This window comes from Atractosteus spatula, chromosome 1, assembly GCF_055471065.1.
Source record: "Atractosteus spatula isolate fAtrSpa1 chromosome 1, fAtrSpa1.hap1, whole genome shotgun sequence".
NCBI classification, from domain to species: Eukaryota; Metazoa; Chordata; class Actinopteri; order Semionotiformes; family Lepisosteidae; genus Atractosteus; species Atractosteus spatula.
Window position 1 is genome coordinate 57,276,258 of NC_142706.1, and position 13,474 is coordinate 57,289,731.

The 13,474-nt window shown below is 36.8% G+C and overlaps 1 protein-coding gene across 2 annotated transcripts in view; it reads right to left on the reverse strand.

Annotated features, from left to right (window-relative positions):
• Positions 1 to 13,474, reverse strand: part of marchf1 (membrane-associated ring finger (C3HC4) 1) — a 128,195-nt gene that overhangs the window by 56,312 nt on the left and 58,409 nt on the right. For both annotated transcript variants that reach the window (XM_088911895.1, XM_088911884.1), the window contains exon 2: positions 9,743 to 9,937. In XM_088911895.1, coding sequence (XP_088768021.1) covers positions 9,743 to 9,838 — 96 coding nt within the window. In that variant the 5' untranslated portion in view covers positions 9,839 to 9,937. The remainder of the gene's footprint in view (positions 1 to 9,742; positions 9,938 to 13,474) is intronic.

Genomic DNA, 13,474 nt, shown 5'->3' on the forward strand with positions numbered 1-13,474 from the left:
AAACTAAACATAGGAAGGGTAGATAGTGTCTTCAACAAAACAACAAAATACATATTTCCTCTGTCACCAGTATCACCAAGACTTGGTCATTTATTTAAATAAACAATTTAATTTTAAATTTTATATTTCACAATAATTTAGACTATTATGTAAGTATAGATTTGTGAGTTAAACTCCATTTCTTGATTTGCTTCAGAATGAAGAGCTGTATACTGTAAGCATTCAAGCTACAAAGAACAAGCAGAAGTTGACATCATGCTAAAAAGCAAAAAGAAAGACAAAAATGTTTTTGGATGGAAAGAGAGGAGAAAAATGTGTAGGTATGGGATAGGAAATACAAAAAATGAAACTATGAGAATGGGTCAAAGGTGAAAATGGAGCTAAAGAGATGGGTCAATTAATTTATAAATAAACTGTGATATTAGAAAGAAATATGTCTATATTGAGTGCTGATGTAATGTGAGAACCAGGTTTAAGGACATTTTTGGCTTCTGATGTCTTTCTAGTGTAGGGTCTTTGAAACTAAGTGTACTGATAAAAAGGTCAAAGTAACCATGGCTGGGGGAGGTCAAATGTGGAAATGTTTTTTTCTCTCCTTGCTATTTTACATTATTACTTGAATGTGTGTTATATTACACCATTTATAGTACAAAATAAATATGTTGTAACTTGTCTCTACATAGTTGTGCTGAACCTTTATTTATTTAACATTTTATTTATGAAAATAAATATATTGCAATTACTACTTATATACTACCCTTTGCTAAGCACTTCTATTGTAATTCGTGTACACTGGTGATGTCTGATGACCAACAACAAGCAAAAAAATCTAACTATCAACATTTGTGATATATTATCAATAAAACCTATAGTAATAAATAAGGTCATTCTGCCAAAGTTTTAAATAATGTCAATTTAATTTTGTGCTCTTAATAAAATCACTTTTATCTCTATAGTTTCTTTTATTATTTAGGACTTTGTAAGACTTTGAGGTCATTTTAATAGAAGAGGCAGAGTAAACAATAACTGGAATATTGCCATGCCCAGACAGGCAGTGGCTCACAACCCACGGTAGCCACGGGGGAATGCAGTTCTCCTCCGAGCGAACCCGTTCTTCATGGGGTTCCAATTATTACACGGTCTGGTCACGTGCTGATTCACCCCTCCTTCTACCTAGCCGGCTCCTCATCTAATCAAGCCTGACTGTCTATAAAACACCTGAACTGCCGTGGGGAAGATGCTAGGCCATTTGATTTCCGAGAGACCACTACGCTCTGATCTGTCCTTGCGTCTCTCAGTTCCTAATAACAAAACCTAGAATATTCCCTGTTCCTGACTTCCAACCCCAAACTCCCATTACCCGAACTTGCCTTGATCATGTTCTGCTTGAAACTTCCCCATGGGTCATTTACCTGATTCTTTCTAGTCTTTTTCCATGCCTGGATTCAGCTCTGCCTCCTGGCTTTCTCAGCACTTTTTCTCTCTGCCATTTTTTCCCTCTCTCCTCTGCAATCTCCGACAGTTTCCGAAAACTGCCAAGCAACAGCAGTTGGATTGCGTGCCTGCCTTTAGACGTGGATGTCAGTCCGAGCAAACCAGTCATAACAAATATAAATTATGAATGGGGAGGGGTTGGCATCTTTTCTGAAACACTTGATCTTGGCTTCAACTCAGATCATAAAATGAGGAATCAAAAAGGAGCAATTTTAGGTATTTCCCAATTGAGAGAGAATGTCAAGGGCCAACACTGTGTCTGGTAGGACACCAGCAGAAAAGAGGGACAAATGAAAGGTTCCACTTGCCACCCCTGCTGAGGCAGCAAACAAGACACCTAAAGAAGTGTGGACCATAGCACAGCCGACAATGTGGCAATGTCTGAGGCATGGAAAAAGACAAAAACACAGGAGACATTGCCGGGGGGCAAAGGCACAGTTGGAAGATTGCCTAACGATGAAGACAGGATGATTTAAAAAAAAACTCAATTCCATCACTACATTTCTTTACTGTTCTTTCCCCAGCACCCTGTATTTGAACCTTTCACATAAATAATGTTAAGGGAGGCTAGATTCCAGCCAGAGGAGGGAATGTCTGCTTTCCTAACAAAGTACCAACATAATTTTAGCCTCGGAAAGGCAAGCCAGTGATTTCTGCTGCTGTGAATCATTATTTTATCAAGAGTAGCGGATGAAAGCAGTGAATATTCTTGTTTAAAATATTGAACTCTCCAAAAATTAGCCACATGTTGACACTTTTAAAATGTGTGAAAAATTGCCTGTAGAGCTTTGTATTCACATGGGACTATTATACGTTTCATATTATAATGTCTGCTAAGGGTCATGTACACTCTGTGAAAGAAATTAAAATGAATCACTTCATAAGATTTTCAAATGGTGAATTCATGCTGTTCCAGGAAATGTATTCATTTATAATATTAGATAAAATTTTGAAGCCTTTATGAGAAAAGCATACGCAGAGGAAACTAATCATTTTGTTTTGCCCCTATATTATGCCTAAGGGATATCACAGACACACGTCCTAGCATGCAGACATAAGATCCAAAAGAAATTAGAGATAGGTAGCTACTGAATATACTGTATATATAGCTCAGGTAATGTACGTAAAATATTCACTCTATTTTCAATTAAACGAAATGTCTAGTAAAGTTTAATTATAAAACCCAAACCTCAAATTCAAATTCAACACAAATATACAACTTTTAGCCAGTAATAAACAACATCACCCCAGCACATCTACACATATCATCTTAACATGCACTAGTAATTAGATAAATAACAGTGAGAACAGATATAATAACAATGAGAAAAAATGCTAAATCAAAGTACTAGGTACTTGAATCTTACAGCATCTGGGTAGGTATTGATATGGAACCTAGTTGCTCTTATGTTAATACACCCAAGCAAATTACCAGAGGGGATGAAAGTAAACAGAGGATGGGCAGAGAGGAAGAGGATCTTTAAAACTTTGCATGGAGTGAGTCCACAGAGGGAAGGTTGTATCCTACAAATTTGGAGGTGATATAACTTACTCTCCCTAGCTGCATCTTACAGGAATTTAAAATTCTCCACCACCTTTACAACCTGACCATTAATGATAATGATGAGACTGCTCTCTTGCCTTGCCTAAAGTCCAGCAGAAGTTATTTTGTTTTATTGACTTTTAATTCCAGGTTATTAAGGCTATACCATTCAACAAATTCATCTATTTCATTACTGCATACAAGCTCATCATTGTTGAGAAGGTGAGAAGACAGGATCCTGAGGAGCGCCTATACTGAGGGTAAGAGATGGTATCCTTCAGCTTCACCACCTGCTTCCTATCACAAGGGAAATACAGTAGCCAATAACACAACGTGTGACCCATCTCTTCTAGCTCATCGAAAAAGATTGAGAGGGGTGATTGTGTTAAAAGCAGAACTATAACCAATAAAGTTGAACCGGACAGATGTGCAGGGTGATTCTAGTTGTTGATATATATCATGGAGCCCAGAGAGACTACATCATTCATTGACCTGCTTGCTCTGTAGGCAAACTGGCATGGGTCCAAGTGCACGTTAGACAGGACGTTGGCTATGAGTCACTCAGAAACCTTTATAATAACAGACGTCAAGGCTACGGTCTGTAGACATGGAGGCAGATCACAGTGGATTTCCTAGGTATTGGTAGCCATGTTAGCAGTGCAGTTTCAGCTACTGAAACAAGGTCCAGCCCAGAAGCTTTCATGCTGTTCTGTATGTGGAAAAAACATCTTACATCATGCTCCTGAATTATAAAGGGTGGTTGGAGGGTCTCCATTGGCTGTCTAGGTACAGTCCGTTTCATGTTGTTTTGTACATTGTACCTGGAGTAGAATTCATTGATCTTGTCTGGGAGAAAGGGATCACCTTATTTCACCTTGCATTCAGTGATTAAATTAAGGTCTTGTCAGATGCCTTGACTGTACCTGGTGCTTAATTTATTTTCTAGCTTGTTCCTGTATTCAGTTTTGGTCCTCTTTACTGCCTGTAGGAATTCATTTTCCACAGGGTTTTAATTTCCCTGTTGAACCAGGGTTTATTATACTATAATTGCACATCGATTTGCAAGGAATGAATACACTCTCACAAAAGTGAATATATGATGTCACTGTATCAGAATGCTCATTAAGATCACAACAGGCCACTTTAAACACGTTCCCATCTCTGATATCAAAACAATTCCTTAGCACTTCCTCAGTCTCAGATGACCACTGTTTTACAGTTCTTTTAGTTCATTTACATGCATAAGACCTCCGCCTATATCTTGAGACAAGAAATACTGCATTATGATCTGACTGGCAGAGAAGGGGATGGACCAGTGCCAAGTATACATCAAAGATAGTGTGGTAGCAACAATCAAGTGTTCTATTTTTTGCAACTTCTATCTGCTCCTTATATCTCGGTACAACCTTTCTCAGGTTGACAAATTAAAATCCCCTAAAACAATGACAACGGAGTCTGGATATGAATTTTTTACCTCAGTGATTTTAGCCGCTAATTGCTGGATTGCAGAAGCTGCACATGCATCCGGTGAAATATAAACAGCTGCTCGTACAACCCAGGGAAATTCTCTGGGCAGGTAAAAAAGCCTGCAGTGTGTGACAAGAGTTTTAAAAACTAAATTTTAAAAGTACCTTAGGATCTGAGCACCATCATTGATTTACATTAAAACAGAGACACCTTCATCTCTATAATTAAGTGAACGATCAGCTGTCCGGTACGGAAGCTTATGAGTGGCAGGGAGAAAAAAACATTTTGCGTTTATACAAGAAAAGTATCTCGTTTATACAAGAAAAGTATTGTGTGTAAACACAAAGGGATAGGGGAACGTCAAACAAAAGGAAGAATTCCAGGACTGCACACAACCCATTATACAGTTTGTACATTGGTGGTATATGTCTTACTATCAAGTCATCATGAATGTATTCCGATCTATGTTTAAAGAGTATTGAAAAATCTACGTACAGTACATTTTTCTGCATACGTTTGGAAAGCCGTTTCATTTCTACTTGCCTTAGAAACGGCAAAAACAATACGTGTTTAACCTGGGAATGCTTATTGACATGGTGTTGTACTTCGTGTATACAAAAGACAGAACAACCTTTGCTCCTTTAGATTATTTTTTTCCAAAAAGATGAGTGTGACGATATTCTGCTGTTGTTAAAGTCAATACTACTTCGCACGGGACAATATTATTGCAAAATATAGTAGCCGACATTGTTCACAAATTAACTATTTTCTTTTAACACATTAATTTTCTTGTTTAAACATAATAATTTTCTCATATACATGCTATATTTATCTCATATAAACGCAATACTACTGTATCTCGTATAAACAAGATGTTTGTTTGTTTTTTCTCTATGGCGTTAATAAGCTTCCTTAGTACGGTCTCCCAGAGTAAAAAGAAATCCTGCATTTCCATCACAGAGTCTGGCACCGACGAACTCTGCCAGGTTTCAGTGAATAAATACTGAATCATTCAATTATACTGACTGAATAAATGAAGCCAGTTCATCCTTCTTGTTTGGTAGAGAGCCGATCGACAAAAGAAGGCTTAGTAGTGGTGAGCGGAGATGACATTTCCCGAGCTGGAGTTCTTATCAGCCCCATTTCCAAGTCAGGAGTGCGCAACAGGCGAACAAGGCACCTTATTGCTCGTTCAAATCAATAAAGTAATTTGATGATAAAATCAGCTTTGATTGTAGATTGAGATTCAGTACCCTTTTGCATAATTGCAATAAATCCTGTCAGTCATACTTAGACATACAGTACAGAGAACTCGGCAAACAATAACAAACAAAGCAGACAGAGCTTGGTCAATGGCATCTTGTTAAAGATTAACTGAATCTCCAGTTACGCATTTCCATTAAAAAAATTAACTCAGAAATTAAAGTTATTAAGAATGTTATGCTATTATGAGTGTTGTTAACAGAGCACTTCTACTGTTTTCTGAGTACTTGGAAGCAACTACAAAGATAGCTGTTCAGATGAAAGTTTTTACAAATTCTGATTGTTCTTGTTCTAAGTTTCCTGAAGAGTGGTCAGCTTACTGAAGAGTGCATAAGTGCATGTTATGCTCATTAAGCTTGACCGATGATCTGTGATCACTAAAAAAAGCACATAGTGGCAAATCAATTTTATTTTCTGTTTATGGATGTCAATTTTATGTGTAGCAAGTAGAGCTCTGCACTTCCCCCCTGCAATGGATTCATGGTTGGCCTGTTGTTCACAGGAGGCATGATGCAAAAACTCAGTGATATAAACCCACTGTTAAAACAAAAATAAAAAATAAAAAGAATGTTTATGATCTGTCAATGTCGCTTTTGTGTGCACAACATTTTTAACTATATATTGCCATCTGTTTTAACAGTGAATAATGAAAAGTCTATATATCAGACTACAAGAGCAGTATAAGCTAAGGTGGAATTGGATACAATACGTTTAATTACAACTTCTAACGAATAACGTAACTTCTAACGTAACTTCTACCACTTATTGGGTTTGAAAGAGAGCTACTACATTCTTGGTTGTTTTTAACTGATAGACCCTGTATGAAATTCATTTTAAACCAGAAGTGATGTGTAGATATTTAATCAGAGTGCAGGTAGGGTAACTTAACTACATGAAAATGATCAAATATCTTGGTTACACTATATTAGCTAAAAGTGATGAAAGTTCTGGAGTGCTGAAACTATGTTGTTTCTCAATTGCTTTTTGTAGGTTCAGTGCTTCAATGATTTATAGAGGATTGGAGGTATGTACTGTATTGATGTAGAGTAGACTTAGTTAGCACATGAGAAGCAGTAGTCTGAACATGTTGAATCCTGTTTAGTATTACAAAAGATTCCCAAACAGGTATTCCATCCATTTTCAAACGGCTTTGTCCAGTACAGGATCACAGGGAACACTGGAGACTAACCTGGCAAGCAACAAGAAGTATTGTATTGAAGTAGTCTAATATTGATTAAATAAAGACATTCATATTTCAGCACCAGACAGGCAGAACCGGGGTCTGAACTGTGCAATATTACACACATGGAAAAAAGATAACCCTTGTAACATTCCTAACATGCACTTTAAGCACAGGTTAAAACGTATGACTAAGCTTTCTAACTTCAGTTTTTTTTTCTGATTTATCGACAACACCATCCGCAAAAATATTGCAAAGCTAATATTGGGAGTATGATTTCACTCATGTCACATCTTGGCTTAAAATTTTCCGCTGCCTTCTATTCTAACGTGAAACAGAGACCTGTAAAGTGAATCTGCTGCAGCTGCATCTGATCTGGTCTGCAAATAAATAATGAGTATAGCAGGTAAACCTAATTTCATGACGGTGAATGATGAGACCAAGAGGCAGCATGTCAATACTACACAATAAAAGTAAGTGGGACAGCACCAGATTAAGACCAGACAAGATTTAGGGATTGACTCCTGCTTGTCAAATAGGAGCCAAACCAGCAAAAGGTCCCAGATAATTGGCCATGCAGCCGGATGCTACTGTACATACATGTATACATGCTGCATTTAAATCCAGAAGAACAAGAATATTAAGTGACCAAGAGTCAGAAGCAATCAGCCAACTCCTAACTACTTTAACAAGGACTGTTTCTTACCAGTGTCTCTTAACCCTTATTAAAAAGGTTAAATAAGCTCATAACATGCCTACAAGGTGTAATATGCCTTCAGGTAGGGTGTGAATATGAGTCTGCTGAAAAGCATTATATTTCTTATAGTATCACAATACAAAGACGGCCCAAATACCTTCCACTTGTTTTTCCTTTCGCATACACTGGGAGGAATTAAAAATGCACAACTGCAAAGAATTTAAACGAGAATCTGTGGCATTTTATATGCTTCTCCGTATATTATAAAATAATTTTATATAAATTACTGTATATATATATATTATTTTAGGCTATTATTCTATATTATTATAATTTCCCATAACATAAATTCAGTAATTTTGTTTTAAAGGAATATATATATATATAAACCTGGCTAATTGACATAAGTAATTTTAAGTTTTTATCAAGGTGAATAAAGATTTTAAATTATTTCTTTCAAGGAGCTTAAAATGCCAGGTATTTTTGGAACCGGGTTTTTAGTAAATGCAACTAGCACATGGAAATCCACATTTGTCTTTTCCTTGAAAATGTAATTGGATAGTAAGGATTTATTTTTCTATTTATCTTTAACTGTATATTTGAGCAACATTTGTAACCTAAACATAGTGTAAAAGACCTCATACTGCTATCCTTTACATTAAGAAGATACAATAATGAAGAGGAAGCAATAAAAGGTTCAATGGCCAAAGCATGTTTTAATCTTACTTTCTACTTTTCTGTGCGAAATGAACCACTACATGTTCCTTTTCAGCCTGCACACTGTCACAGCTTCCCACTCGAACCTGTATATAAAGTCCATGCAAGAATAAAATGAAAATGCCATATCACACATTAGAATATGCTAGAATCCCAAACCAAATCCAGAGTTAATATAAAACATAAAGTGGTTGTTTTTTTTAATTTTGTTGTTTTAATTTCATGTTCAGTCTCTATAAACCTTCCTCTTTAACTGGAGTAAAAGGCTCTTTTACATCATTCTTGCTCAGTACCCCACTGAAGCACTATAGTGTATGGTATGAATTGTCAATACTGCTACAGTTTTTATAGTTCTAAGCACATCCTGTGAGGTGGTTTATAGATGCCCCAGATCCAGAATTATTACTATACTAAAGGCTGGGATAGTGTCAAAAAGTGTGTAGGTGATATTTGAATAGAAAAATTATCGAAAAACTGAAGTTGCAAGGGAACTGGTACTTCACATTTGTGACACGATGCGTTTCAATAATGCAATATAAAAGTAAGTAGACTGAACAAAAACATGTGAATTACTCTCTTGCAGGCTATCAAAGCGACAAATGTAGAATTAAACTACTATACATAAGGTCACTGTTTACGAAGACAACAGGCTGCATGAGTATCAATACAGGACATTTTCAAAATGTGAATCACTTAAAATAGCATTTCGTAACTTCAATCAATCTCAAATTCTGGCAGAAGAAGAAATCTAAAAACAATGCAGCAATGAAGACTATGTCTGAGTAAAAGGCATATGATGAATCAATAAAAGCATGAATATGTTGTTTGAACAGGTTTTAATCTCTGTTGCGTTTCTGTACTGTCATGTATATATGAAAAGGGCTTAATATAAGAAAGACATTTATTATTTACACTGAATGTATGTGAATTGCCTCATGCTTAGCATTTAATGGGAAATGCAATTATCAAAATAATAGAGGTATGCACACAATACACAGACTTGGATGTATTCATTAAGGAACATTGTGAGCGTGGGCACTAGGAAGTTGACAATTATTTTAATCACTCCTGCATTTTTTTTGTTTTGTAATTGAACTAAAAGTTCGAATTATCTCACATCTTTTTAAAATAAAGCAATACATATTGCATTCATTTAAAATCTGTAAAAAGAAAGGAAATGATAGAAAATACAAGAGACAACTGAAGAGAACTATGATTAGTACCAGCAAGCATAAAATTCTTTCTCATACAACTCTTTAATTAGAGTAATAAATAAAAGTGATCTAATCTTACAAACACTGTAAACTATACGGCAAATAGTTTAATCTCAGTTTTTAGCTTGTACTCACTGCTATTAAATTCAGAACCACGTGTTCCTCACCTCGTTATCTTTGTTTTTGTCTTTGTTCCGGCTGGAACTTCTCCCATTGCTGGCCGTCTCCCTGGCTGGGACCACAGAGATCTGCTGGAGTGGCATCTTACAGGGGCTGGTGCCTTATTGGGTCCTTATTCCTTCTCTCCTCCAAAGCAGCCTATTTGCACAGTTGTTCACATCTTTGCATCCTCCACGTCATTTCTATCACAAACAAAACGACAAAAAGACACAATATTGAGGCCAAATTCCGGAGAAAAGAACGGTCACATCAGAGTGTTTAGAAAATGTTTAGAATTCATTTGCAGAAACAAATTAACTCATCCAGAAAATCCTGCTGTTGACAAAGATAGCTTAATGCAAGTCATTGCTAGTGTGAGACTTGACATTAGACTTCCCTAGTGCAGTGTGGAAGCCAATTTTATTTCTATAGTACCTAATAACTGTCATGGAAACCGAAGAAACCTTGCTCTTGCAGGCCTTTATTATTAGATGCTTCAGTTAATGGCACAGACTCCCACAGTTGGAGTGGTGAATGCCTGTGTCCAGGGACACTGAATTGTACTGACTTGGTAAATAAGCATAAGGCTCCAAAGGCTTAGTGTCTTATTTTAGATCCAAATCCCATCCTTCTTGAGTAGCATAGATAGGCTGCTGTGTTGCTCATGCATCTAATCTACTTAGTTCAAAAGATCTACTCCTAACTAAGGAGTACCCCTAAATGAAGGGGGTGAAAAAATGATGAAGATACAGGGAAGTTAACACAACTGCTTAACCAAAAATGCCTGAATTGAACAAGAATGCTAAGTGCATTCCTGAAGAGAAATTAAAAAAAACATGAATACCTAATATGAAGAATTAATGCCTCACTTTTAATTATTTATTTGAGTTAACCATATAACATAAATACACTTTTCTAATGCTCCATTTCCTATGATCACAGAGTGCTATTAGTGTCTGACACAACACAGAACGTTTCTTTATTTTTTCTTCAATAATAAATGGTTTATTATAGCATTCCATGAGTAGTAAATCCAAATGTACTGTGCATGGTCTGTCTCTTTCTCTCAGGCATACTCCCAGATCTCAGCCACCTAGCCACCTCCAACAGAATTAAACTCTGGTGTGCCAAAAGTAGGAGAATTCAACAAAGTTGGAGTCCAAGGAGCAAAAATCACCTTAGCTCACTTGTCCTGCTACACTATGGGTTCTACAAAATGTATTATTTTTACTAAATAAATTGTATCAAATTTTCATTTAAAATAAAAGCTTGCCTTTTCATACAGTATATCATGTAATCCAATAAGTCCTGAACTACTGAAATACAGAAATAATGAAATGTTAGCTGACTACTTCCATACCTGTTTAAACTGAAGGATGAAAATAATTACAGATTGTGGAACCTTAACAAAGACATCCTGGCATTTTGATACACTTTATTGCTTTACTATCAACCTTCAGACACACTTCTAAATAACCAAGAGCCTTTAATATTTTCCCCTTCAAAAATTACAAATGTACCAGTCATTTCTTAAGGTAATATGTATTTGTACAAAGTATTGTGTTTAATACATATTAATAGCCTATTTGTAGCCAATTTCCAGTTAATTAACTACTCTTGTTATATAACATGTTTCATGTCTGAATACACTCACATCAGATTTTCATGGGTTAACTTTTGCTAAGATAACCAGAAATCCTGTACAAACAAACATCATTAACATTTTCAACATTGCTAAACAATTTATGCTAGGCTCATCTGAACCTTAATGAAATTCCAATATTGCTCTGGGACCTTGAATTGTTTTACATCTACAAATTTATTATTGCTATAATAACACAACAGAGATTATGTCACACATTTTACATTACACAATAATTTATAAAATACTTTTTGTGAAATCTTTTGTTAAATTAGCAACTAAATTTCAACTTACATGTTCAGTATTATTTCTTAAAATTTTATAGAAAAATGTGGGGATTTCACACTTTTTATGTCTGCCTTATTAAGGTTACCTACTATAGCAAACTACAGCATTAATTTTATTCTTAATTTGCTCTTTCATGATACTGTACTAACATGTCACAGGATTTTGCCAGATCCTAAAGCATGTACAGTATATTGCTGTAGAGCAATATGGGAATACAATAGAATGGAAATAACACAACAGGAGGACTTGTTTAAACAAAGCCACATTACCTTGGCTGTTAGGAATCAATCGAAAGAAAAATGACCAGTCTAGACATGGATTCAAACTATACAATATACATCAATGTACAATTTATTGATACAGACAATGTATATGAAAAAAGATAATAACTGAACAAATCTGCCTAGATACAAAATGGCTGATTGTTACTTGAGGGTTATCAAGGATTAAGAAGAGATTCAAAATATAAAGATTAGGCATTGATTATGTAATTTCTAACTCTTTAATCAGTCTCATTTAAATTCTCAACATTAGGATGCTCACTGACAAGTAAGTACTTTTACTTATGTGAATTACATTGATATTAGAACGTGTATAAGACAACAGTTGAATTATTGAGACTGATCATGGTGAATATTGATTTCTCCAACAATGGAGGATTCATAATTCTCAAGCAGAATGAAAGAAATACAGCTGATGGTGCTCGTCGAAGTCGTGTCCAATCCATATTCTTCTGTGCTGCCACCCATTCCTGGTGTAACATCCATGAACCACACAGAAAGTCCTGCTGTAGCCATGCACTGACAGCCAGTTCCCTTGGAGGAGGACCTCCCGATTAGTGTTGAGCTGGACTAGCTTTTAAAGTTTGTGCCTGAATTGGAGTTAGAAACCGGTGAGGAGAAGTAGCAATTACTTCTGTTCATGTCATGTCGATGAGAGTTCAACCATATTTATTCTGGTGATAAAGCGGTCTCATGGCTGGCTAACTTGCTGCAGGCAGGACCTTAAGCAGAAGACTGTTTTACATACAGCTCTCTAGTAAGTTAGTGACTTGAACAAAAGTTTAAGTCCTGAGACTCAGACAACAGTAGTGGCAGCCACGTCATTGTCAGATGGCCAAGTTTCGACAGATCAGAGAGAAGCCAAGAAAGCAGCTGGGCGGCGCCTTCCAAATGGGAAAATTACAATTGGTGATTGGGTGTGATGTCATCATGTGGAGTCGGTTTCCACATCCTCCAGGCAACTGATTGATAAGTCATCTTTTGGATGATTGACCATGACCTGTCTATTCAGAATCATTGTCATGTGCTTATCTGTGTCCATAGACGTCAAAGCCTCCATGGACGGACATCCATCATGGGGAGTACTGGTTCTGGTTTGTGTCTCCGTCCTAGGATTGTACCACTTATCTGGAAGGCTCATCTCCCTCCATTACAAGGTATTTGTCACGGACGTCCAAAGGGACTAACCGTGGAGAGCAGGAGAGCGGAAAAAGACCCATATGCGTAGCGGCGGAACGGGAAAAAGGCCCGGGCTCGTTAGTGCAAAGAGTTCAGGAATGCCATATAGAAACCTATGCCCTCAGGTAGCGGACGTGGGGCGACCTGGTGCTAGGCGGGTCTCAGGACATCCGAACGTCAATGCTGAGCGAGGGCAGAGTGCAAGACCCGGAAATATATAGCCCAAGGGAAAGAGAGGGACCGGAAGGACGACAGGCAGGAAACTAGGGACAGGACAGAGAAGGAGCGCCCTCTGGCTGCAGAGGGCGTGACAGTATTACAATCAATAGGGTTATTCTGTAGCCAAGCCC